Source organism: Hippichthys cyanospilos, chromosome 17 (assembly GCF_059441005.1).
Source record: "Hippichthys cyanospilos isolate Australia breed blue-spotted pipefish chromosome 17, RoL_Hcya_1.0, whole genome shotgun sequence".
Classification (NCBI taxonomy): domain Eukaryota; kingdom Metazoa; phylum Chordata; class Actinopteri; order Syngnathiformes; family Syngnathidae; genus Hippichthys; species Hippichthys cyanospilos.
Window position 1 is genome coordinate 8,061,612 of NC_142385.1, and position 25,256 is coordinate 8,086,867.

Sequence of the window (25,256 nt, forward strand, 5' to 3'; positions counted from 1 at the left end):
ACAACGAAAAACAGAACGGGAATGTCAGTGCGTCTCCTCGGAGGCCTTTTAAATGCCAGATGTGTCGGTGCCAGGGTGTTGCTTTCTTCCAGTCAGCTGTTTTTTGTTTGTTTTTTTTTTTTTTACACCCCCTATTCAGTAGCTTCACTTTCAATGCAATGCAGAGTTCAAGCACTGAATGGGATTTGTTAGTCTCCTTTATTTGTACGGAAGGCTTGCCTTGCTGGTTTTGTTTGAGTCCAATCACTGAAGTTATTTACAGTGCTCAGAATGCTCGCGGAATTTGCCGGTCACAAGGTTCCTTGTTTCTAAGTGAGTTACGGCCTTGTGGAAGTGAATGTCCGCTAGTTTGACATCGTCCTAACATGGATGACTCCCATTGAGTCGTGGGCAGGCAAATCCACCTCGGTGAGCTTTTTTTTTTTTTTTCTCTCTTTGCGCTGCCTTAAGGCAAAAATGTTTCAACAACAATGGCAGAAGAGCGGTTGTTCTTGTTTAGCGCATTGTAAGGAAATAGGACGCCTTTTGTTGAAGGTCACGCGGCATCAATGCTTCAGCATTATTGTGAGCATTGACACTCGCGTGATCGTCATTTGGTACCCTTGCGCACTCCAAATTCTAATTGTAACAGGAGATTCCCAACAGGAAGTCATGTAAAGTACTAGCCGGGCTCAGTTAATGCGTTTGACCTCACACATATATTTTTAATCAATACAATTCTGTTTCAACGGCTCCTGCATTGTTGATGACTTCTTTCCCTTCCCCCTCCCTAAGTGACAGAGTAACCGTGATACAGTACCGGCGTCATCGCCATAGCGTTGCGTCCGTCGGGTAGCTGAGGCTTTGTGCCAGCCTCGCTTAATTCCCTGTCTCCTGAAATCATTAAAATCCCTTCATGCTTGACCCTTTTATGAATAGAAATTACAATAAATGCTCTGCCAAACTCACCAGCTCCAAATTTCCTCTTGAAAAAAAAAAAGACTATCGGATGATAGTCAGAGAAAGTTCCAAATTGCTTTTGGCAGGGGCAGAAACTAATAGCTAATCAGTTGTGGTAGACAAATAAAGCTTCATGAAGCACTTGTGATATTTTTGACTCAAAACATGACTCGCTTGGTTCAAAGAAGCTCGGGATATTTAATATGTTTATACTGCTCTAGTCTCTTTTTTTTTTTTTTTTTTTTTTTTTTTTACCCAAGAGCACCATCAAGGAATCCAAAATAACAGGTGCTTCATGAAGCTTCATTTTCCCATCACTACTAAACAGCTAAAAATAGCATTATTTGTGATTTTTTTTTTTTTTTTTTTTTTTTTTTGCTGTTTTGTTTTTGTTTTTGTTTTTTTAATGAACGTTTAGTGGGGATGAAAACTTTAAAAGTTTAGTATTCTACACACAGGAACTTCTGTTCAGTATTTGCTGTCAAGACATGGAACAACAATCTCCTGTCTACTTTGTGTGTATGGACGGTGCGGTGACTAGAATGAATATTTTTTCTCCTAATTGTTTTATTTTTTTGTTGTAAGTTGCAGTGAGGGCTGCGTGATATTGGGAAAAAATATGCAATTTTGGGGGGGACTGGTGCAATTATTGATATTATTGCAATATTTAATATTTGCAGAGGAAATTGACTATCAATTGAAATTTTAATTCAGATAAGTAACAGTAAAACAAATTTTTAAATAAAGTTCGTAATTGTTAGTAATGCTCTGATACAGCTCCCTGCTGATCGATAAATGAAGCTTCATGATGCACTTGACATATTTTGGACTCCTTTTCTGGTATTCTTGGTTCAAAGAAGCTGGGGAAATTCAATAAATTTTCACTTCTCTAATGTTTTTTTTTTTTTTTAAATCAAGCACACCATTTAGAAGAAGAAACATAGCACAGGTGCTTCATGAAGCTTCACTTTCCTATCACGACCGCTCACCTATGATGATGATCATGATGATGATGTGCATTAAAGGTTCCATTATGACTGCTCAGTCAGATTCAAAAAAATACATAGCCACGCTTTTATCACGATTACAGTATTTTAGCGCCGTATAGTACGTAACGTACCTAATTATTTTTTCTCCCTGCCAAGCTAAAGTAGCTCCAGACTTCATTCAAACATCTTCTACACCTCTTCTATTTCCATGAAAAATTGTTTATGATGTTTCTCTTCTTCATCCATCTACTGCATAAGATGCTGCAGGGCTAACTATTAGCTAATCCATTTTATCGGTTGATGTCTGTCCCTATTCGAATAAAAGCTTGCTTTGATATTATGTACCATTCCAGGTGCAAAGGAGATTTCATCACCTGGCAAAAATAATTCATACAGCCTTGCAAGCTGCAGCCTTCCATGTTCCAATGTGTAAACGCTTAACTGTTGCTATGCCAACGTTTCACGCAACAGCCTGCAACCTCAAGAAAAGAGCACTAACCCCCACCTTGTAATAGAAAAGCTTTCTGAAGATTTTCTTAAGGGGTTTTAATGGCCTTGCTTGGTATATATACTTAGGCGTCTTTGTTGTGTTACATCGTTTCCTAAAATGTGCTAGCACGGTGGGGCGTTTGTTATGTTAGCTGTTAGCGTCAATGAAGAGGATGGAAGGGGATGACGGACGACTGTTTACTAAATACGTCCCAACCCCTTTCAGGCCTAAGGCGAGAAAAGAGTGCAACGTGACACATTTCACTTCTTCACTACTTACCCTCCGCAAATATTTCTTCTGGAGTTTTGCTTCCAGCGTTAACCCTTTGTAGGACTTGTGTGCGAATGCTGAAGGATCAATGCGGAACTGAAATGCTGTTGAATTAGCCAATATCAAACAGTTAAATGCTTTGCACTGGTCAAACATGTGGAAGGAAAAGACAAATGTATAAAATATATTTCAACTCCTTCACTGCCATTGACGACTATAGGCGTCATAGATCCATTTTAAGATGGCTATTTCTCACAATAGTTATTAACTCATTGAGTTACCCCCTTTACCCTTGAGGTGAAATGAATGTTAAGTTTTCATTAGAAATGAATAAGTAAAATTATACATTTCAAAAACTGGCAAATAAATGTATTCTTAGCGACCAATAGTTTGTTTTAAAGAAAATCGTAGGTCTACTTATCATTATATAACATTACATGGGGAGTGGCGATCCTCAGGAGGTTGCCATGTCTGTTATAGCTACGGACAGCCAGAGGAGTGTGTATTGCTGCATTTACCGTAATGCCCCGAAAGGTCCCACGGGCGCATGTGAAAAATTACGTATACTCCCTTTAATATTTCCACAGGATTATTTTTTTAAGTCAATCAAACCTTTAAATAAGTGTGTGTTGGATTTACTACTTCAAATTAAATCATAATCAACCAGAATGACTGGTAATAATCAAACTGAATTTTTTGGGCCATATTGCCCTGCCTTATGTGTAAGCTGAGTGTTGATGCTTTATGACCCACTCACTGTTAAGTGTTACAATTAGTAACTGAGTGGGCATTGTTTGCGAATTTCGAATCATCTTTCACATCTAATTTCAGAGAAGCCCAATATTAACTCATTCACTACCATCGACAGTTATAGATGTCCAAAATCCATTTATACTGGGCTGATAGCTGTATCAGGCCATAAAAATAAATAAATAACACTAATTTCCTTAATGGGGTGCAAATTGAAATTTAAAATTGTAATTGAAATACCGAGTTTTCCGCACTATAAGGTGCACATAAAAGCCTTATTTTTTTTTTAAAAAAAAGCTGATGGTGCGCCTTATAATCAGGTGAGCCTTATATATGGATCAATATTGAGTTTAGGATTCATAGATGGGGAATGAACTGATGAAGTAAGCTTTACCTGCTATTGAGAGTTTAGAGTTATTTGAGTTATTATTGTTATTACTTTCAGTATTACTATATTGTGATTGAAAAGGTTTTAAAATATGTCCTTAATTGAGGGTGCGCCTTATAGTCCGGTGCGCCTCATACATGGAAAAGGTTTTAGAATATGTCATTAATTGAGGGTGCGCCTTATAATCCGGTGCGCCTTCTAGTGCAGAAAATACGGTCTGTTGAATTTGTTGATAGATGTGGAAGAATTGTGATAATGATGAATGTTTTTTTTCTTAATTGCTCTAATTCATTCCATCAGCTCTCAGAATAATTATTTATCTGTAAGCGTTCCGCTTGATAGCTCATACCAGAGAGTGCCCATCCCCGGGACTGTCGGTCTTGCTGTGGGCATCTGGTGTGACCTCTCCGCGTGGCGACGTGGTGGCGCTACGAAATGTCACTTTGCTATCGCTCAAAGAAGCAGCGCCAGCAGCTTGGGGGGCCTTCAGCCTTTAGCCACGGATGCACAATCACACTTAAAGGTCACATAACAAGGCTCATAAATAATGGCTACTGCGTTGGATTCATTTATGATGATGGTGCAAAAGAAGGAATATATAATGTGTGCTTGTGTTCCAAATTTTGTGATGTTTAAAAAAAAAAAAAATAGACAGTCTGATCCTGGTAGAGTGGTACATTCCCCTGACTTCAGGGTTAAGTTCGCACTGAGTAGTGGTGTGAATGTCAGTGTGAATGGTTGTCTTTTTCCTGTATTTGTCCCTTCTGCCCAGAGTCAGGCTCCAATGCCCTGCAACTGTGAAAAGCATCAGTTGTATATACATTTGGATGGAAAGAGGAAAGCAATTTATAGCTAATAAATTGCGTAATTATAATAGTGGACTGTCATTCCACTTTAAATCTGGCGTACCGCATGGAAGCGTACCGTGTACCTCCAGGTTGGGATCAGTGCTCAGTTTGTCAGCATTTTTTTGAGCTGTAGAATAAAGTTGATGCTGATTTCTGTTAGCCTGTTGTTTTGTATTGTATGTTAGCATAGTCTTGTGTTTGCATTGATTGTTGTATTGATGACGTTAGGTTGTCAAAGGTGTTCGGTTCCAATCAGAAGCCAGAAACACATTTGCAGGAAAAAAGTCTTCCAACAAACATCAGTTTTTTAGTTCATTTTATTGTCGATATCCACCTTTCACTTTTCTCATTTTGAGTCACGTTCCCAGTGTTAAAACTATATTAATTTAGCGATATTAATAAGTGATGTTGATAATCAAAGCACTTGTGGTTGTAGGAAAACAGTAGGAGATTGTGTGTGTCTCTATTTTCCATCTGGTTGATGGCTTGTTTACCAGTGGTGAGCTTGGTTTTGGATCAGCAGCTCCACCAAAATAAAACCGGATGGTTTACCTCACATTGTCCTTTAATCAATCAGTGCAAAGACTTGGGAGTTGGGACACAATAAATTAAGTTGCCGCCGCTCACATGAGCGCGCAGCTCTTGGCGCGCTCCTTCCTGATGGCGGGCGGGTGCTCGTGAATGTCAGTCCGAGTCGGCTGCTGCGAGACCCGCTTGAGCCCCCGGCGTGAGCAGGCGCGCTTGAGCGCGGGCCGGGGGCCGCGCGTTACGGACGCCAGGGTGGTAACGTGGAATACGTCGCGGACGGAGTTCTCGGAATACTTGGAGGTGCACTCCGCGTAGGCCGCGGCGCCGATCTGTCGCGCCAGATGAGTACCCTAAAAGGACAAAAAAGGCTTTTGTTTTAGTGTAACCCTCAAATAAATCACCCTGATAAAAGAGTGGGCCTGAATTAGAAGAATGAAGCAGCAAAACAATGAGGCGAAGGACATTAAAGTGCTCGGCCAGTGATAATTCTTTGCTTTCAGCGGCTCTTTTCATATTAAAACAACGTGCTTGTAGCTTTCTTCTTCAGCATTTGAAGCGGTGCTTCTACTTTTGCCTGTCTTTCCACATACTTTACGGGTCTGTCCTTCGGAGATTTCATACTCTTGCCACCTCTGTTGGGCAGCAACATCATTTGTTACATGGTCAATTGAATTTCTTCTCGGTCTGCCTTTTTCTGTGAGTTACTCCAAGTCCTTGGGTCACCTTTTTCGTCTCTATGCTTGAAATATGGCAAACTCCTCAGAAAGAGTTTCATTTCAAGAGTTAGTTCATAATTTGAGAAAAAAAACTAGCCCGACCCCAAAAATGTTTAAATGTTTGTTTGTTTTTTACTAATGTTGAAGTAAATGATTATGAATACTCCTTGTTTAATATCTTCTATGCATGAAGTAGTGGGCGCCAGCAAAATTTGCCTAGCGGTCACATTTCGCATTAGTGTGGTAGCTATTACCATTTCAGGTCAACAAACACAAACTACTATTTAGTTCGCACATGCATAATGTTAGATGTACATCGGTGGTCCCCAACCATCGGCCCGCGGCCAGGTACCGGTCCGCTTGGGCCGCACCCAAAATGTTGATGTTTTGGAACTGATTTAGTTTAACAGTTCATTCATTTGTGCCTTGTTTTGCTTGATCTTTGTCTTTTGGCGCCACCTCCGGCAGCTGTTGATATTACATTTTGTAGTGAGAAGGATGATGTGGCTTTAATTGGGAGCAGTCAGTCGGTGACACACAAGTTGTTTTGTGTCTCTGTGAAATCTGGCCCACGACTGTAAAATGTACTTTTTGTGTAAGATTGTTGTCAATTATGATAATATGCCCAAAAGGAGTTTGTTGATCCAACAACTTGTGACTGTGGATAACATGCTAGCTAATGTTAGTTCTTATCTTCAGTAAGTTATATAATGCTGCCTTGTATGCGTTTAGCTTGTTTGCATTTTCGTTTGTGCCTTTGACATATGTTCGCATCGGCAAAAGTTTTGCAATAAGAACTCATTTGCATCTAATTAACATTCTGAAGTGAAATGAATAGTATTTGTAATTCAGTTATATGATTGACTTAATTAATAGAATTTACGTACATTTTTGTATCTTTTGAGGCCCTGGTCTGCAGTAAAAATTTCAAGCGTTGACTGGTGATAAAAAGCTTGGGGACTACTGATGTACATTTCAGATAAAAAAGTTGTTATCGTCACTTAGACAATGCTTCAATAATATTTTTTTGCGTAAACCTAATAGTGATTCTGCTTGTTAGCTACAACGAGGATAATAACTTCCTGTTAAGTCTTCTGCTGTTTTTTCTTCACAAGTAGACTGGGCATGTTTCATTCTTGACTGCCCTAACAAATTTGAACATGTTAAGCCAAGTCACTATAGAGTGTTGGCAAGAAAGCTCCATGTAGGAAAGTGTGGCGCAGACATTTTTGTGGCGGCTCTCCGAGGAGGATATTTTTTAAGTTAACCGCCCGACTTGCTCAACTTTTATTTTCCCAGCCCTGCTTAAAATCGCAGAAAGTTAAATCAGTAGTATAAATTTGGGTTCCTCTATATGAAATAATTGAGTTGATAATAAAGCATTTTGTTTTGTTGTGAAAATTTAAGATTGAGGCTCACCATCGAAAATAATTCAATTTCCAATATGGATTTTCTGTGACCACAGTTGTCAGCGCGCCTTAGTTTTTGTGTGCAGGATTAAAACCTTTCTCTCATAATACATTTTCACACTAGCACATTTTACCCACTTTGTCTTTTTGCTTGCTCAGATATGACCAAGCTGCTTTTTAGACGTCTTAGTCCAACTTAGCATGCCAAAAGTCCAAAAGGAAAAAGTTAAAAGAGGTTTGTGTTCATCCAAGTTCTAACAGAAGTCGCTTGATGTCGTGTTGTAAAAGCTTAATGCTGCAATTACTGTAAGGACAATGAGGGTTGTTACCTTTGCTTTGTTGGAAAATTGAAAAAATAATATGTTGGCTCCCCAGAATAGGGAATTCACATTTACATGAAAATAGGCCATTAAAATTCATTTGCGGCAATGCTCTTTCCTCCAAGACACAAACAAAACAATTGTATTTGTGCGCATGCTGTTTGTGTTCCCACTTTATTCAGCACTGTGAGTTTTTGTATTTATTGAAGCGGATCAACTGCAAAACTTGCACACTTCTTTTTCCGAGTCTTTGTCTACCGCTCAAACTGCTAAACGCTCTTGCTTGAGGTGGAACGGGAAACAAAATGAAGATCAGGGATTTTTCCTCACCTGTTCGTGGGTGACAGGAATGAGTCTGTGTTTGGAAAGCTCCCTCATGATGTTGACATCCGTCCTTAAATCCAACTTGCAGCCCACCAGCACCACTTTGGCGTTGGGACAGAACTCCTGCGTCTCTCCTTGCCACTGCACAAACACGGGTTCACCAAAACAACATTACACTTCAAAACTATCAATTCGGAATAGCAATCTGAGATGAAATGGACTTTGAGTACATGTGTGTGGTTCGCAACCTTGAACATTTAGTGGGGCGGGGCGATAAATCCAATAATTCCATTCATTTATTATTTTAAAAAGCAAAGATTTATTTGGCACGTTTACATTAGGTACAAAGTCCTTAAATGTGGCGTTTAAAGGGATAGTCCAGTAGTTTAGGAATTTCTTTAGCAGTAGAAAGTTCAGATTTTGTTCTATCATTCTTCAGCCTAACACTAACCCACTGATTTTCAGTTATATTTTTGCACAGTCCACCCAAGGAAAGGGAAACCCTTTCACCGCTCCCCCCAGTTGCCATGCACTATAAATAAGAAAATAAAAATTGCATGATTATACCTAAAACGGTATCCTTTTTAAAAATACCAAAAAAAAAGCCAATATAAATCAACTTTTAAAATTGTTAACTACTTTTTAAGGTGTTTATACAGGTTAAAGGTTAGTCTCAAAACAAAACAAAATTATAAAGTGCCGGAAATTAAAAGAAAATAATGTCAATCCTTATTTTGTTGCAATTACACTTCACATTGTAAAAACAACGTCTTTTCCCTGGAGTTATCTGTGCCCCCGCAGGGTGACCCGCCTCACTATTTTAGAAGCATTGCACTAACCTAATAAACACTTGAAAAAAAATATTGAATATCTGGACTCTTAAAAACTGTAAATTTACACTTTTGGGATGAAAAACTGTAAAATTGGGATTGGGATTGAACATTTTAATTTGATGCCAATTACTATTCAAGCATAATTAATACCTTTATAAATGTGGAATGAAAATTATGTCACATGTGCTCAAGGCTCAGGTAACAACCAATCACGGTTCAGTTTACAAATGTCACATGACCAAACAAGTGAGCCATGATTGGTCGTTATCTGAGCCACGAGCACAGGTGATGTCATTTGAAATGACAGCAAGCAAAATGTGTTTTGAAAGCTACTAATCATACATGAAAATGATATTGTTATCAAATTAATTAGACAAAATGTTTTGTTTTGGGGTTTTTTTTGCTAAAAATGGCAAAATAAGTAGACCCTTTAACCAACTTATGCACAAGTTAAGAATCGCTATTTTTACATTAAAACTGATATTTTTTTTCTCTATTCATTTACTTAGTCTGAATATTATCCGTATTTTTTTTTTTTAAGGACTCAAACCTTTAAATGAACGTGTATTGACTTATTTCTTTGATTAAAATCATAATCGTCCAAAATGATCGAAGAAAACTAAGATTTGATTCTTCGGTCATATTGTCTCATAGTTTCCTCCAGTCCTGGCCCCGGAAAATACTCCACTTGTACCCTTTCTCCCTGCTTACAAGGCGATCTTTTCTCCAGGATTGTCCCGACGTGCCGTCGTCGCGCACTTGGCTCTGCCCGACGCTGAGCAAGCAGTGAATGGCAGCAATTTAGATGAGTCACAAAGGAAAATAAAACCGTGTATTGTCATGTGCTAATAATGCAAATCAGTGAATTTTTTGTGCGATGGAATGAGTGCTGCTGTTGGAGCTGTGAGTGTGAGGCTGTCCTTATGTGACTGAAGTATGGTTAACCTCCATTTGCAGTGCAAAAACTACTTAAACATAATTTATGATTATGATAAAATCAGTCTGTTCAAATGGAAGACTACAGAAATCACACTACTGTATATTCCGCATGATAAGACGCACCTAAAAGCCTTCAATTTTCTCATATGGTACCAGCGCCTTATAATCGGGTGTGCCTTATAAAGCGCATAAACTGAAAAATAAAATTAACTTAATCGGCATGTTAATTGTTCAATTTTTACCTCTGTTTCAGTTATGTTTGTTTTTCAGTTATTTTTCATAACACCGTTTGAAATTTTCATGAGATTTGACTGACTTATCTGATTGTTTTGTTGACATTCCCTTTAGCGCAGCTCCATTGTTTTGTTGACATTCCCTTTAGCGCAGCTCCATCTAGTGGATGCATAACGCAACCCCAGCCACTGCTGTAGCTTCTAATCTATGTACCTCATAATGTGGTGCGCCTTATATATGAAAACAGTTTTAAATGGGCCATTCATTGATTGTTTGCCTCATAATCCGGTGCGCCCTATAGTGCGGAAAATATGGTTTTAACCATTGAAGGTGAAATTTCAATCATTTCGGACAAATGGGTTGTCTGGATAACTCGATTATCACTTAAGTTGATATTGATTAGTGTTTGATTAATCATCACATCTCATGTTAGCAATAAGCTACTTGACTTTCAATTGAGGAAATTGTTCGGTTCTGTAAAATTACAGAAATAGCTATGCTTAACTTCGCAAGACCTGCTACGGTGTTTCCGAATAAAGTATATAACATGTTAGCATCAAGCTACTTCACTTTTGTTTGGCAAAAAAATTTAGTTCAATTTTTAGTGATTAACATTGTTAAATTCTATTTTGATGTATGCTCCATTTGCATATGTTGCTGCTCTGTGTGTTAAGATCGTTTTAAAATTGAAAACCACCATAACTACGCTAGTTTCTATCTACAGCACAGGTGTCAAAGTCAAGGCACGGGGGCCAGATCCGGCCCGCCACCTCACTTTTTGTGGCCCTTGAAATGCTGATTTCATTTCAGGTTTGACTAAAATACCAAAATTGCAAGTTGTCTTTAACTTTTAAAAATTTGAGGGAAGAAAAACAAACATTTACTTATTCTCCAAATCTCTTTTGAACAGTTTTTTGCCGGCTTCTGATATCAAATCTTGGTAAATGTGTGATCAAATACATTTTAAGTGTGTTGAATTCACAGTCATTCCGGCCCTCTGGCAGAAACTATCACTACAATGCGGCCCAAAAAAAAAATGTGTTTGACATCACTGATATACAGCATTTTGCAATACGTTAGCATTAAGCTTTTAAGATGACAATTTGGTGTAGTCACTTTTATGGTAAACTTCGAAATTGGAAGTGACAATTGGCACACTTAGCTACTTCTGTGTAAATCATATACAGTAGAAGAAATTCATTTTTTCTCAATGTCAATTTTGCAAATTTTTATCATCTCTAATGCGGGTACATCCTCTGATCAGCAGGGGCTCACTGTTTTATTTTATTGTTTTGTGCACGTAATGCACTTCACGAATGAACACACATGGACCTCGAGGCGCTTTGGAAAGCTTGTGAGTTCCACTCCTTGGCAGTGCTTCCGGCAATATTTAATGAATTCATGCTATATGACACATACTGTATGTAGGAATCTGCTATTTTTAGCCTTGCCGGCAGCTTGTCATTGCTTTCACTAAGATGGTGAATATTTTAAAAGCGGTTTTTGTCTGCTTTTAGCTTAATACGATTGAAGTCATGTTTCTATTTACTAAAATGTAGATAATATGGCTGACTATGTTTTACAGAGTACTGCCGAAATTTTCTCCTATCAAGGAAAAGTATAATGCTGTAAAGTATTCTTTCATGCCGAAGGGAATCAATAGACATGTCATTTTTATGCTACTATCAACATTTTAAGGCATTGAAGTTGCAAGGTGAGGTGAATCATATTTACGTCAGTGGTGAATCACGTCTGAAAATAAAGATGTTGGAGACAACAAAGGACACGGGATTGAAAAATAAAAGTGATTAAAACAAAACAAAGCTATTTTCAAACTGGAGGAAGAGTTTTAAAGGATAATTGAAGGGCGCGATGATGGCTCGTTTTGTCAAGCGCGGTTATTAAAAACACAGTTGCAACACATTGTCGTCTTTGCGTGGATTAGTCAAGCACGTTTAATTGCTTGCCTTTTTGTTGTTTTGTTTTGTTTTGTCTTTTGCGCGCAGTTGAATTGAAAAGCTCCGTCCCATGTGTCACTCTGGCATCCCCAGCATGCATTGTGCAACTGTGTGAACTCATCACGTGAGGGCAGAGTTCAAGGTAGCCGATTGACGAATTTGCCCGCCCTACATTGTGATACGTGTTTTGTTTTGTTTTTTGCTTCGCTCATGCCACATGATGAGGGATGTCGGCCAAGTCAAAGGTGCTCAAAACAAGCCCAGAAATCAAATTCCAGGTTGAATTTAATTAAATTAGGACGGGCTATTTTTAGACCATCCATTAGGGGGGAGAAAATAAAATATGATTTTTTTTTTTCATTTTGATTGGTTAAAGGGGGATCGAAAAATGGCTAGTCCTAATTTAAGTACCAGTCATTTTAAAAAAAATAATATAAGTAATAGATAATTAGTAATAAAAGTAGGTTTGAAAAAGTACTAAAACAATTGCTTATTTTTGGTAAAGTACAAAAGTAATTGTTTACTTTAGGTAATTAAGTACTTAAGTAAGTAAAAAATAAAAATAAAATTCAAGTAATTGGCTCAAGGAGGGTCTGAATATAACCGGTTTTAATTTAATTAAGTACCAGCTATTTTAAAACAATAAGATAAATCATTATTAATAAAGTAATAAACTAAAAGTATGTTAGAAAAAAGCACTAAAACAATTGATTAATTTGGTTAAAGTACTAAAGAATCAATTAATTTAGGTAATTAAGTAGCAAAGTAATCAATTCATCAAGTATTAACGGAACTGCTTACTTTAAGTACTTAAGTAATAAATTGCTCAATTGCTTTATGTACTTAAGGTCATGAAACATGAAAAAATATGTCTTTGGGATTGAATGGGTAAAGAAAAAATAAAAATTGCTGTTTGATTTTTTTTTTTTTTTTTTTATTCATTCAGTCCGAGTTGAAATTTGGAAACGTCGGAATTGAACAGCTTAAAAACAATAGCAATATCTTACATATCAAATTCACAAAATGCGCGTCAATCGTTCATTTTTACATTTTCTTCCTTAGAAATGGAATAATTTTTGTAAATAAAATCGCCACACTGACCTTTTTTACCACGCTGTCCAACGTCTCTGGACGACTGATGTCAAAGCAGATGAGGACGGCGTCGGAATCGGGATAAGCTAATGGTCGCACATTGTCGTAGTAGGCGGAACCTGCCAGAACCGGGGGGGAAAAAAAGACACGATGATATGACAAACCAATATTTACATATTGGTTTATATTATATATTTATATTTATTGTATATATAATAAAATACATACTTTCATTCAACAAGAATTCACTTGCATGTTTGTTTGTTTTTTCCCACATTCCAACATCAAACAAATAATCACATTCAAACAAGTTATGTTTTTAGAAAAGAACAAGGTGGTGATCCATTACTCAAGTAATCCTGAATGGCTCGTCACCTGTAAGTTGACAATGCTATTTTGTTCTCCCAGGGGGCCCGGGGCCGAATTAGGGGCATTGTGACAACATTCCAACACCCCTTGCATCCTCGTCCGCAACATGTCGTGCTTTTGTGGCCAAAATACACAGCATCAGCACATTGATGTACCATTCCCATAACATTGCATAATGCCCTCTTCTCTTGCAAAAAAATGGGCAAATTCGACTAATATATATATATATATATATATATATATATATATATATATATATATATATATATATATATATAATGTGTGTGTGTGTGTGTATATAAACTGTATATTTTTTTTTTTTTCAGAGTTTTAAATGTGTAGTTCGTTTTTGGTTATGTATTCATACTTTTACATCATTGATAGCTTATTTTATAAAAAACAGTTCTCAATCAGAAGGCAGATTTTAACAGTTTCTTAAAGCATTGTCAAATCTAATTGAATGCGTTTTAACGCCGTGATAAAAAGACCACTTTTTTATTTTCTAATTCAGAGGGTTGTTTTTCTTATTTTTTCTCATTAAAACTGAAACAACTCAGACAAATAAATGAAATATTTATAAACATAAAATGTACCAGCAAATATGCATGTCATACAAAGAAAGCAAAACGTAACTCACAAGCGATGCTTTTTTAAACACAAAAGGCAAATGAAAACTTTGAGAACGTTGTCAATCGGCTGCAATCACGGAGAAACACAGAATTCGCAGAGTGATGACTCCACAGAATAAGCCCTGCGTGCAGTCGCAGGCAGTTTGACGCGACCGGAAATAAGAGCAATTACATAAAAACACCTGAAGAGGGAGGCAAAACAACATAAACGCCGATAAACCCACGAGTCATGACAGTTGCTGATGCTGTAAAGTGGGAAAAATGCTGTAAAGAGGGGACGAAAAAAAACTATTCCACTTCGTAACATAAAGTAAGCCAGGGACGCCGTAACCCGGGGGTCCACTGCATATAGTTATTTTAATTATACTCGTGTGTGTGTGTTAGTTAGCTAATGTGTGTTAGTGTTAGCTAGTTGACACACTTGCATCTTTGAAACGAAACTCAGTCTTCCAATTTGAATTATTTTTTTCTCCATCCCTAATACGTACAACATATGTATGATTTGATTTTGTGTGTGTAGTTTTAATTCCATACAGTACATTACTCAAACCCGGAGACCATTCTACCAGTAAAAGCAAATCTTTAAAGGCTTTTTGAAGTATTTCACGAAACAATACAAGGCTTTTAAAGATGGGAAAAGTTCAAGCCGCTTTATAGAATGCATGCTGAAGGAAAAACGGAAGGGACATCAAGTTGCGGGGATGCATACACACAACTCAAGTCTCAAGGTTTTCCTGATACCCGCTCATCCATGTTCTGCGCTAATGCGTATTGATCCCGGAGCCTTTTGAATCTATTCACCGGAGTCCTTGTACTAGTAGTAATGGCAGTAGTAGTAGTATGGCCCTGGGGGCCACACTAAGAAGCCTCAGCCCATCTGTCTCCATCCAAAATAAAGGCCCTTAAAGAGCCTCCAGCGTCGGTTCGCTTTGAACGGCGGGCTATCGGCTACGTCGGTGGACATTAGGCGAGAGCAGGAAGAATACTTATAAATAAATTAGCTACTTTGTTCTTACACGCTTCCACCGGTGTTACACAATTAAAGTACACTTATGTAAAAGCTGCTTTGAGCCCTTGGGTGGATTGAAGTGTGTGACAAATAATACACTCAACTGGAGGAAGCTTTGCAAACAGGTGTTTTTACAATTCAAGGTATTTGCTCATTGAATTTCATTTATCAAATGTGACTGAATGTTTTATGGTGCAGTCACATACATAAGTTATTTGAAATAATACATTGACTATGTTTTTTTTTTCTCTTTACCTCAAGTTCATGAATCATAAATATTGAACATTTACATGCATCAACCGTTTTCAGGACAGAACAGGGAGGAAAACTCGATTGCTACAGATTACTCGGGCCTTTGCTGACTTTGTGGGGTAAAATGCTTAAATTCAGACCAATTATCACATGAGTGTATCCTGCTTTAGGCTAGGGGAGTAAAAATAAAACCTTTTTTTTTTTTCCCCAGCCAGTCATCACAATCACAATTTTAATTCAAGTAATAAACCCAAAAACAACATCTAAAGAAGGTTTGATTTATTAAATAGATTCCGGTGATGTAACTTGCATAAATGCCACGATTAAGTAGTTATTATTTATGGTAAACTTTTGTGTAAAACTTCAACAACACAAGTCAACTTTCAGATGGTCAATTTTTAAAATGGATGATTTTTAATTGGACGAATTAATCAAATTAATTTGATTATTACCCAGCCCTAATTTGGACTTTTTTTCCCCCAAAATTAATGAGTCACCCTTTCGTAAATATTAAACATTTTTATCATTCACAGTTGTTTGCCTTGACGTTTTTTTCAAGCGGATTGTAGAGAAATAAAGATTTGCCACAGATTCATCAGTTATTCATTGACTTTGACCAGAAAAACAGGGATAAAAAGCCAAAGAATTGGATCCATTATTGGCGTGAGTGAAATCACACAGTCTTTGGTTTGTAAATATTGAAAAAGTTCAGCGTTTATAATTTTCAGCCCCAAGCGGTTTTCTGAACAGATCGGGGAGAAAATTAATCTTAATACACCTGCACACCACATTTTAGATTATTTTTTAATCTTAACCCTTGCTGAATTCGGAAAGAGCGAAAAATGATCAAATTTTGCTGGGTTATTTAAAAAATATATCACGCTTTGAAATGATTTCCATATATGTTTTTTTCCTCCTTCTTGGGCATTGAAAAATTCCAACAGCACCTGATTACAATTTTTCTCCTGTAAACCAGTGTTTTTCAAAGTGTGGTCTGCGGACCCCTGGGGGTCCATGGCCTGATTGCAAGGGGTCAGCGGAATAATTTGGGTTTGTTAATAAAAACTATATAAATGTCTTTCATGTTATTTTATATTCAATTGTGAACGTATTCATGACTCTTCAATGAAGAAAGCAATTCAAGCAGTTAAACTCATTCAGTGCCAGGGACGTAGTATCACGTTTTTTTTTTTTTTTTTTTTTTTAAGAGTCCGATCAATCATTCAATCCCAGTTACTTAAGTATTGATTTCATATTTAAGTACAGTGGGCCCCCGGTTTATGAGATGAATCCATTCCACGGTTGGGATTGTAACACGGATTCGCCTTATAACGAGCAATCCAAACTTATGTTAACGCGTGTAAAACCCCGGATAAAAACATAAAAATTGTACATACATACTAACAATTGTATCAAAATAGTATAGTGCTACTTATATATAATATACATGCGTACAATTAAATAACATCATACATAAAAATATATAAAGGATTTCTGTACCTATGATGCTTGTTATGACCATATTCCCTAGGCTATCTTTTTTCGTATTTCTGATTATCTCCAGCTTCGTTTCCATATAAATTATCTTCTTACTTCTCTCTTTAACATCACTAACAATCTTGGGACTCATGGCTAACCATTCAAATTTCAATTAAGCACTAAAATGCATAAGTTCGATATTGAAAGTGCTCTCACATGAGATCAAGTCTTTAGGCAGCCATCTTTGTGATCCCGTGCGCCGACCAATAGCAGACCAGCATCTTTGTGACCCCATCACGCTGACCAATAACAGACCAGCATTTAGTGACGCGTTGCAGCGGAGGCAGTTTGACGCCAACAGAAAATAAGAGCAATTACCAAAAAACGCCTGAAGAGGGAGGCAAAACAACAAACACAACCAACCCCACAGGTCATGGCAGTTGTTGATGTTAACCGTAAAGCGGGATAAATGCCTTAATAAGGGGACAAAAAACTCAGTTTTCCACATCTTAACAGGAAAAAAACGTAAAACCAGGGACGCCATAAGCTGGAAATTAATGTAATGTTTAAATGTAATAGCAGTAATAAATTTTCAATACTTTTTTTTGTATTGTTTCACAAACACTTGCGCGGTGTGCCAACTCCATTTCCCACTCATTTCTTTACGTTTTTCTATTCATTTGCTAGCAGGGGCGCGTGACCATGAACTCACACTTGAACAAAGTGGAATATAAAGTTTTAATGAGGTAGAATATCTCCGCTGAAACAACCTTTTAATGAGCCCTACCGAGCACCTCGCCAAAAAAAACCCAAACCGTAGGGCATATTTATCTGGTCTACATTTATACGAAATCTTGTTAGCAATTTTCAACGTGCTTATCAACTTCTTCTCATGCTCAGAGTGAAAATCCACATTTCTTTCGTCACTGGAGCTGAAAGCTGTAAAATAACTGATAAGAGACAATCGGAGCTGCCGGTTCTATCTTTTCGTCTTTGGTGATGCTCTGCATAATTCACGAGCGTACACACACACACACATACACACACCTTTAATCCTCCCTGATGACATCTTCCATCACAGCGCAGTAATTCTCATTAATATTAAAAGCATGTTTGTCCTTTTTTTGAGTACCCTTTCTTTCTTACACATTCCCGCTGTGTTTTGTGATCGCTTTTCCGTCGACTCTAACAGCGCTTTGATACGATTATTATTCAGTAGCGAACAAACAAACATAAGCCGAGTGCGGCTAATTGCTTTGCGTAACGCGCCCGTAAACAATCCGAGACGCCCTGCAGAGATGATGATGTTCTGTCTCTCGCTTGAAATATCAAATTTCTTGATTTGTTTTTCTCCCTGTTGTGTTTGTTTGCCCTCGTAAGTTTTTTTCGCACTCGGAAACATTTATTCGCGATTCAATATTTAAAGTGATATTGTTTCACTTGAAAGAAATCTTGCTTTACGTACCTTTTTATAACATTTTTAGGCTTTAGGTTGTTAATCTTCGTTTTTGTCAGCCTAATGCTGTGTTTTCGTGATCTTTGTTGAACCAAGATCGTATTTTCCGCACCGTATAATTAGGCGCTGTCTCGATCGTTGGGTCTATTTCTGTACTTAGAGCACACTATTAATAGGTGTACTGTATGCGCAAACATACGGTTGGCAAGGAAATTGAATATTGTTAGTACCGTATTTTCCGCACTATAAGGCGCACCGGATTATAAGTGACATATTCAAAAACTTTTTCCATATATAAGGCGCACCGGATTATAAGGCGCACCCTCAATTCATGACATGTTTTCAAACTTTTTCATTCACAATATAGTAATACTCAAAGTAATAACAATAATAACTCAAATAATAACTCTGAACTCTCAATAGCATAATAACTCAATATGACCAACCTTGTTCAACTGTAAACACACACAAAAAAAGGAAAGCTTACTTTATCACTTCATTCCCCATCTACAGATGCCAATCTCAATATTGATCCATATGCTGTCTCCATCGTGCTGTCTCCTGTCCTGTTCACCCTGTATACGTCAGACTTCCAGTACAACTCTGAGTCCTGCCACGTGCAGAAGTTTGCAGACGACACTGCTATCGTGGGATGTATCAGGAGTGGGCAGGAGGGGGAGTACAGGAAACTGATCCAGGACTTTGTCTCATGGAGCGACGCTAACCATCTGCACCTGAACACCACCAAGACCAGGGAGATGGTGGTGGACTTCAGGAGGCCTAAACCCCATCCGGAACCAGTAACCATCAAAGGAGAATGTGTAGAGTTTGTCCAGACCTACAAATACCTGGGTGTGCAGCTGGACAATAAACTGGATTGGACTACCAACACAGAAGCTCTGTGCAGGAAAGGACAGAGCCGACTGTACTTCCTCAGAAGGCTGGCGTCCTTCAACATCTGCAAAAAGCTCCTGCAGATGTTCTACCAGACTGTTGTGGCGAGCGCCCTCCTCTATGCAGTAGTGTGCTGGGGAGGCAGCACCAAGAAGAAGGACGCCTCGCGTCTGGATAAACTGGTGAGGAAGGCGGGCTCGGTTGTGGGCACAGAGCTGGACAGTCTGACAACTGTGGCTGAGCGACGAGCGCTAAACAAGCTGCTATCAATCATGGACAATCCAACACATCCACTACACAGCATCATCCACAGACAGAGGAGCTGCTTCAGTGACAGATTGCTGTCACTGTCCTGCTCCACGGACAGGCTGAGGAGATCATTCCTCCCCCATGCCATGAGGCTCTTCAACTCCACCCGGGGCAGTAAAAGCTCACATTAAACTCAAAACCTCATACTCTGCACTGCACTATTCACTTTATACAAGCACCTTAATTATACTTGCACTAGACTCCAACGATTCACACTATTCTGTTTACACTGTTAACAAGCACCTTAAGTATACTTCTGTACTGGACTTATGTGTATCTTGTGTATTTTATTTCTCATATTTTATATCTCGACTTGAGGATACTGCTGGAAATGTGAATTTCCCTACGGGGATGAATAAAGTATCTATCTATCTATCATCTATCTATGTAAGGCGCACCTGATTATAAGGCGCACCATTGGGTTTTTTTTTTTTTTTAAGGCTTTTAGGTGCGCCTTATAGTGTGGAAAATATGGTAAGTAATTTTCTATTGGTGTAATGCTGCACGTATTACATGATGTTTACATGACGTATTACATGATTGGTTTATTGCTGCTAGCATACATACTGCCTTTGTTGCTTCCCTTAAGTCTCTGTATCAGCCGGAAATGGTCCCGCAGTCAGACAAGCTTCAGCACTGTAATATTTTTACAAATTTTGGGACTCAGTGCACACGCAAGAAGCACTGGATTGCGGAGGGATTTCTTTCTTCTTGTGTTTCATGCCGATTCCGCATGTTGAATCGAGTCGGGGTCGTTGGAACAATTTTGTATCTGACTGGCTGTTTAGCTAACGAATTAGCGCACAAGACAAGAACTGGAATTGACAAACGCAGAAAAAATAAACGGGGCGAAAGTCGAAACCTTCATAATGTACACCTTCACCAAAAACACCAGAATTCCTCTCTTTTTTTTAAAAAAATCTCAACTTTGGTGTTTGACGTCATGGCTACCTGGATAGAAGAGCATAAGGAGATGCATCGTGAGTAAAAATTAAAGCAGTCTGATTATTTGCGTTTCGCTTCGGCATGCCACAATGCATTGCGTGGAATGTACACCTCATGGTAGGAACAATGACTATCGCCGCCTATGGCACGGAGGAGTACTACATCAAAAAGGAATTTACGTACTGAAGTAGTTCACGTTTTTCTAAGCCAAGCTGCCTAAGTAATTGGCCGACGCTGCAGGAACGGGGCCATGATGGCCCATCGTCCGGTTGGTGTGTTGAGGACCTAAAAGAAAATTCTAGAAGCACCCCCCCTAAGCTCAGCCCTCCCATGAGATTGAGACTTAGACGCAAGGAGTCCATTGATTTTCAATGTGTCCTCGCTCTCCTAATGGAGCCTATCACAATCGGAGAACTTGCCCAGCCCTCCACTCAAGCACTTAAGGAGCGCAGCACTTTACTTTGACACCGTCTCCCAGTGTCTCCTCACTATTTTTGATCCTCTCAGAACACATCGCAAATAACAGCATTTGAAGCGAAAAGCACCAAAAAAGCAAAAAAGCAAAGCCTCATTTCCAGATGCAGCACACACAGCAGATCTGGCAAACGGGGGCTTTCAAGGAAGTAATCGGAGGTCATTGGAGCTGCTCATGAATGATGGATGCGTTTGTTGGGAGTGATCCCTCTGATGGATGAAAGCGGCCAAGTTTGATAAGTGTCGTAGCAGAGGCGCCTTTTTTTCTCACAAAATATATTCTTCATTTCATAGCATTTAATGTCATCTATGAACAACACGGCCCATCTGTCTGTTTTAAAAATCAAACGGCCCTTGAGCGCAAATGTTTGGCGTTGAAGGATAGGAGATGCGCACGAGAAGGATGGGGGGGAATGGGGGGCGTGCTGGGAAAGAAATGAAAAAACGATCAAGAGAGCAGGGGGGAGTCACGAAGAGGGATCGCGGTAACAGAAGAAGAGTGAGAGAGTGCTGAGAGAGCGTCGCCTCAATACAGCGGCACTCCTGACCTTCACACTTTGGAGGACCAGTGAAAGGATGAGTGTGAGAGAAGACCTCCGCAAAGGCTGACCAACGCCAATACGTCCATGTGACTCATCTGTCCAATTTCTATATTTTCACCGATCCTCAGTAGGTTCACACATGAGCTGGAGCCTATTCCAGCCAACTCTAGGTGAGACCAACTGTCTCTGGGCAATCATGAAAAAGATCATTAAGACTCTAATGTAGTCTTCATTGAAGCTAGCAAGGAGGAATTCTGAATGTCAGAGCAAGCTGGAGGACAGCTAAATGAAGGGCTAAATTTCAAACGTGAATTTACAGTATGTTTTGAATGAAAGGTCATGACTGTAACACACCTTGAATTAGTTTGTATGTGTGAGAGCCCATGTGCGAGAGTGTAAGTGCGAATTTGACTTTGCAAGGTATGTGAAAGTGAGAGAGAAATTGGATCTAAAAGAGTCGCAAAGTGTATTGTGCGAGCACACACAAGTGCGTGAGTGTGGTTGTGAGAGTACCTACAGTGCATTAGATAGTATGAGCGGTTGTATGGATATGTGAGAGTGAGCAAGAGAAGAAGAACGAGTTTAGGGGCCATATGAGGCAGTGAGTTTGGGTGTGGGTTTGTTTTTTTGTGTGTGAGAGAGAGCATGGACCCGAGAGTGTGTATATGAAAGACTTGAGTGTACAGTACATCATGTGTGAAACTGTGTGTGAAAGTGAAACACAGTGGGAGTGAGGAAGACAATTTGAGTGTGAGAGTGATAGAATGATAGTATGGAGTGCATTTTCAAAAGGGAGTGAGTGAGAAAATGGGCGTGTGGGAGTTTATGCCAGTAAATGAAAGTGAAATAGTGGGAGTGTGTGAAAAAAAGATTGAGTGTTTATGTGATAGGGTGAGCGTGAATGAGAGATTTTGTATGAAATATGTGAGAATGAGTTCCAACATGTGAGGATGTATTTGCGTGAGAGTGCATGAAAGTGGCAAGTGCATTTGTAAAAGAGAGTGAGTGTGAAAGCGAGTGTGTGAGTTTATGCCAGTCTTTAAAAGTGAAACAGTGGGAGTGTGTGAGAGAAACTTTGTGTGAAAATGAATGAAAGGGTGAGCGTGAATGAGTGCTTGTATGAAGTATGTGAGAGTGAGTTAGATTATATGAGGATGTACTTGTGTGAGATACTCAGTGCATGAAAGTGCGTTTGCAAAATGGAGTGAGAGTGTGAAAGAGAGTGTGAGCGTTTATGCCAGTCTATGAAAGTGAAACAGTGGGAGTGTGTGGAAGAAAGTTTACATGTGAAAGTGTATGTGTGAGAGCATGTCTGAGGAATGAGAGAATGTGTGTGAGTATGCATTTGTTGGAGTGCATTTGCAAAAGGGCGTGGTAGGTGAAAGTTGGTATGAGAGAGTTTGAAAGAAAGCAAAACAGCGAATGAGCTTGTGTGAGAGTTTTTGAGAAGAGAGAGAGAGTTGTTTTTTTTACAGAGCTTTCTTTTTTCAATATTTTCTAATCATTTGTTTTCCTATTTTCACTTGTGTGTGGTGCCATGTGGCCCCCCCCAGTAGTGCCAATGAAAAATTGTGGCCCCCTCAAGTATTGAAGTCATCTACCATGCATTTATACAACCTCTAAGGAGCTGTTACTCGGTTTATTAATAAAAAAAAAGGATAGTTGCATTGTGTAATATTTGCATCATACTGTACATCAATCCCAGCAGTCATGTCAAAAAGCCTGTCAGTCTGGTCTGTCAAGATCCACACACAGACACACAAAAAGGACGTAAAATGAGCTTCACAAACACAACTTCAGTGAACAAACTTCAATAAAGTGTCGCTCTCACATAATTGTTCACATGCATGCTTTCTCACACATTGACTCACTCAACACTCTCGCTTGTTCTCACTCATGCTTGTAGATTTTCCCTCTCGTGACTCTCAGACACACAATAACAATTTTTGCACACTCATATTTTCACACATATTTTTTACTATGCACAACCACTCTCACACACCTCTCACACTCACAATTGCTCTCAGCCTCCAGCATCATTATACACTCTTACATACATGCAAGTGCACTCTTGCTCTGACACCACTCTCACGCTCATCTGACACATTTTACTCTCACACACCCCTCTCAGTTACACTCATTCACAATTGTTCTCACATCCACCCATACTCTTACACTTTAAACAGATTAAACAGTAAAAAATAACCCCGCTTATGGGTCGAAAAAGGACCGACCCAATATTTGGTCGATTTGACACAGCTTTTTTTGGTTGTTATATACAAAACTACCAAATTTTTAGATTGTAAAATGACCAACTTTGTATTTATTTTTTTAAATATCAGGTCGTTTTTTGACCCATACATGGGTTATTAGTAAGTTTTTTTTACAGTGTACATGCACATCGCTCCCACTCTCTCTTGCACTCATACACTCACTGACGTCATTTTCACACACACAGACACAAACGCACTCCTTCCACACCTATCCTCTCCAAAAAAAAAAAAAAAAAACAGAACAAGACCTGACTTGCAAACTAAACAAACTCCACATCAATAAATATAAGGCAGGCCACCTGGTAGTCGATGAAATCCATTTTGGGGGACACAATTGTTTGTTTTGGAGTTTAAAAACTGTTATACTTTTTAACCTGTTTGTTAGCTAATTAAAAAAAAAACATCGCACTCGGGGGTGGGGGCCGGGATGTTAAGTAAATGCATTATTAAGATTATTATCAATATACCGGAAATTGTTTGGTTTTAAAGAAACAAAGCAAGGTTCCTCTTACCTGACGTGTCCCACATGTTGAGCTCGATGCGCTGCTTTTCAATCTCAAAACTGGCCGTGTAGTTTTCGAACACCGTCGGGACGTAATTCTGCAAAGAGACCAGATAATATTAGACGTAACATCAAGGCAGCCAGAGCAATCCAAGTTCCTGAAAATTTTCCGGTGTGGAGGCATATGTGGCTTACACCTGTTGGTTTTCAGCTGCTCAAAAATAATTGAAAGTGTTGCTAACCAATGTGCGCATTTAAATGTGCGCATGCTAAAAATCAATATTAGGAAGGTTAATTGAGATGCTTTCAAAGTGTTGCTTGAAGCTTTTGTTGCTTTTCTTTCAAATAAATGACATTTTTAAGTCAGCGAGACAAAACTTTTGAACAGTTGCATGAACTAAAAAGCATCCATTTTTCTTCGTGCGTCATGCGTAAAAGCGCACTCGCTTGACGCCAACTCATGAGCAAATCAAATAATAATGTATTAAAATCCTTTGTGCGTTTACCTCCGGGTACGAGTCTTTGGCGAAAACGTGCAGCAGAGCCGTTTTTCCACATTGCGTCTCCCCGACAACAACGATTTTACACCGGAGCGGTCCTTTGCCCTCCATCGCTCGTCCTGTGCGAGGGTCACTGCGTGCCTTTTGTCATTTAAGCTTTTCTGATCCCACCCAACGTCAAAAACAGAAAAAAATAACAACAAATGGAACGCCTGTGAATGATACTATTTTACAAAAAAAACTTGTTAAGCCAGACGGGGTGTGAACGAAGAGGGTTTGGCAGGCTGGATGCTCTGAAGCGCCACAAGAGGCAGGAGGCACTTTAAAGTCAAGCATGAGTCCTCGGCTGCGTGATTTCCTCTTTGGGGGATACCAGCGAACCTTCAAAATAAAACTCGCGCGCTATATCTGTACAACAGCGCGAAACAAAACAAGTGTTTTCAACCTATTTTTCTGTTATTTTTTTGTTTGAAGGCTAATTTAAAGCGTACAGTGTTTTTGAACCCACACAATAAATTTCCATACTTCTTGTTTCATAAAAGTCTGAATATTGCACGGTTGTATCATTTCATTTATGTGTGCAGAGCTGAGATATT

General features: G+C 38.8%; 1 protein-coding gene across 1 annotated transcript; it reads right to left on the reverse strand.

Annotated features, from left to right (window-relative positions):
* Positions 1-4,973: 4,973 nt before the first annotated feature.
* On the reverse strand, positions 4,974-24,982 carry LOC148409412 (rho-related GTP-binding protein RhoN-like). The gene is made up of 5 exons (XM_088438759.1): positions 24,667-24,982; positions 24,171-24,258; positions 13,037-13,146; positions 7,978-8,112; positions 4,974-5,552 (listed from the first exon to the last, which is right to left on the reverse strand). Exons 1-5 carry the CDS (start codon positions 24,769-24,771, stop codon positions 5,298-5,300), a joined length of 693 nt encoding a protein of 230 aa, XP_088294885.1. The 5' UTR covers positions 24,772-24,982; the 3' UTR covers positions 4,974-5,297.
* Positions 24,983-25,256: the final 274 nt, after the last annotated feature.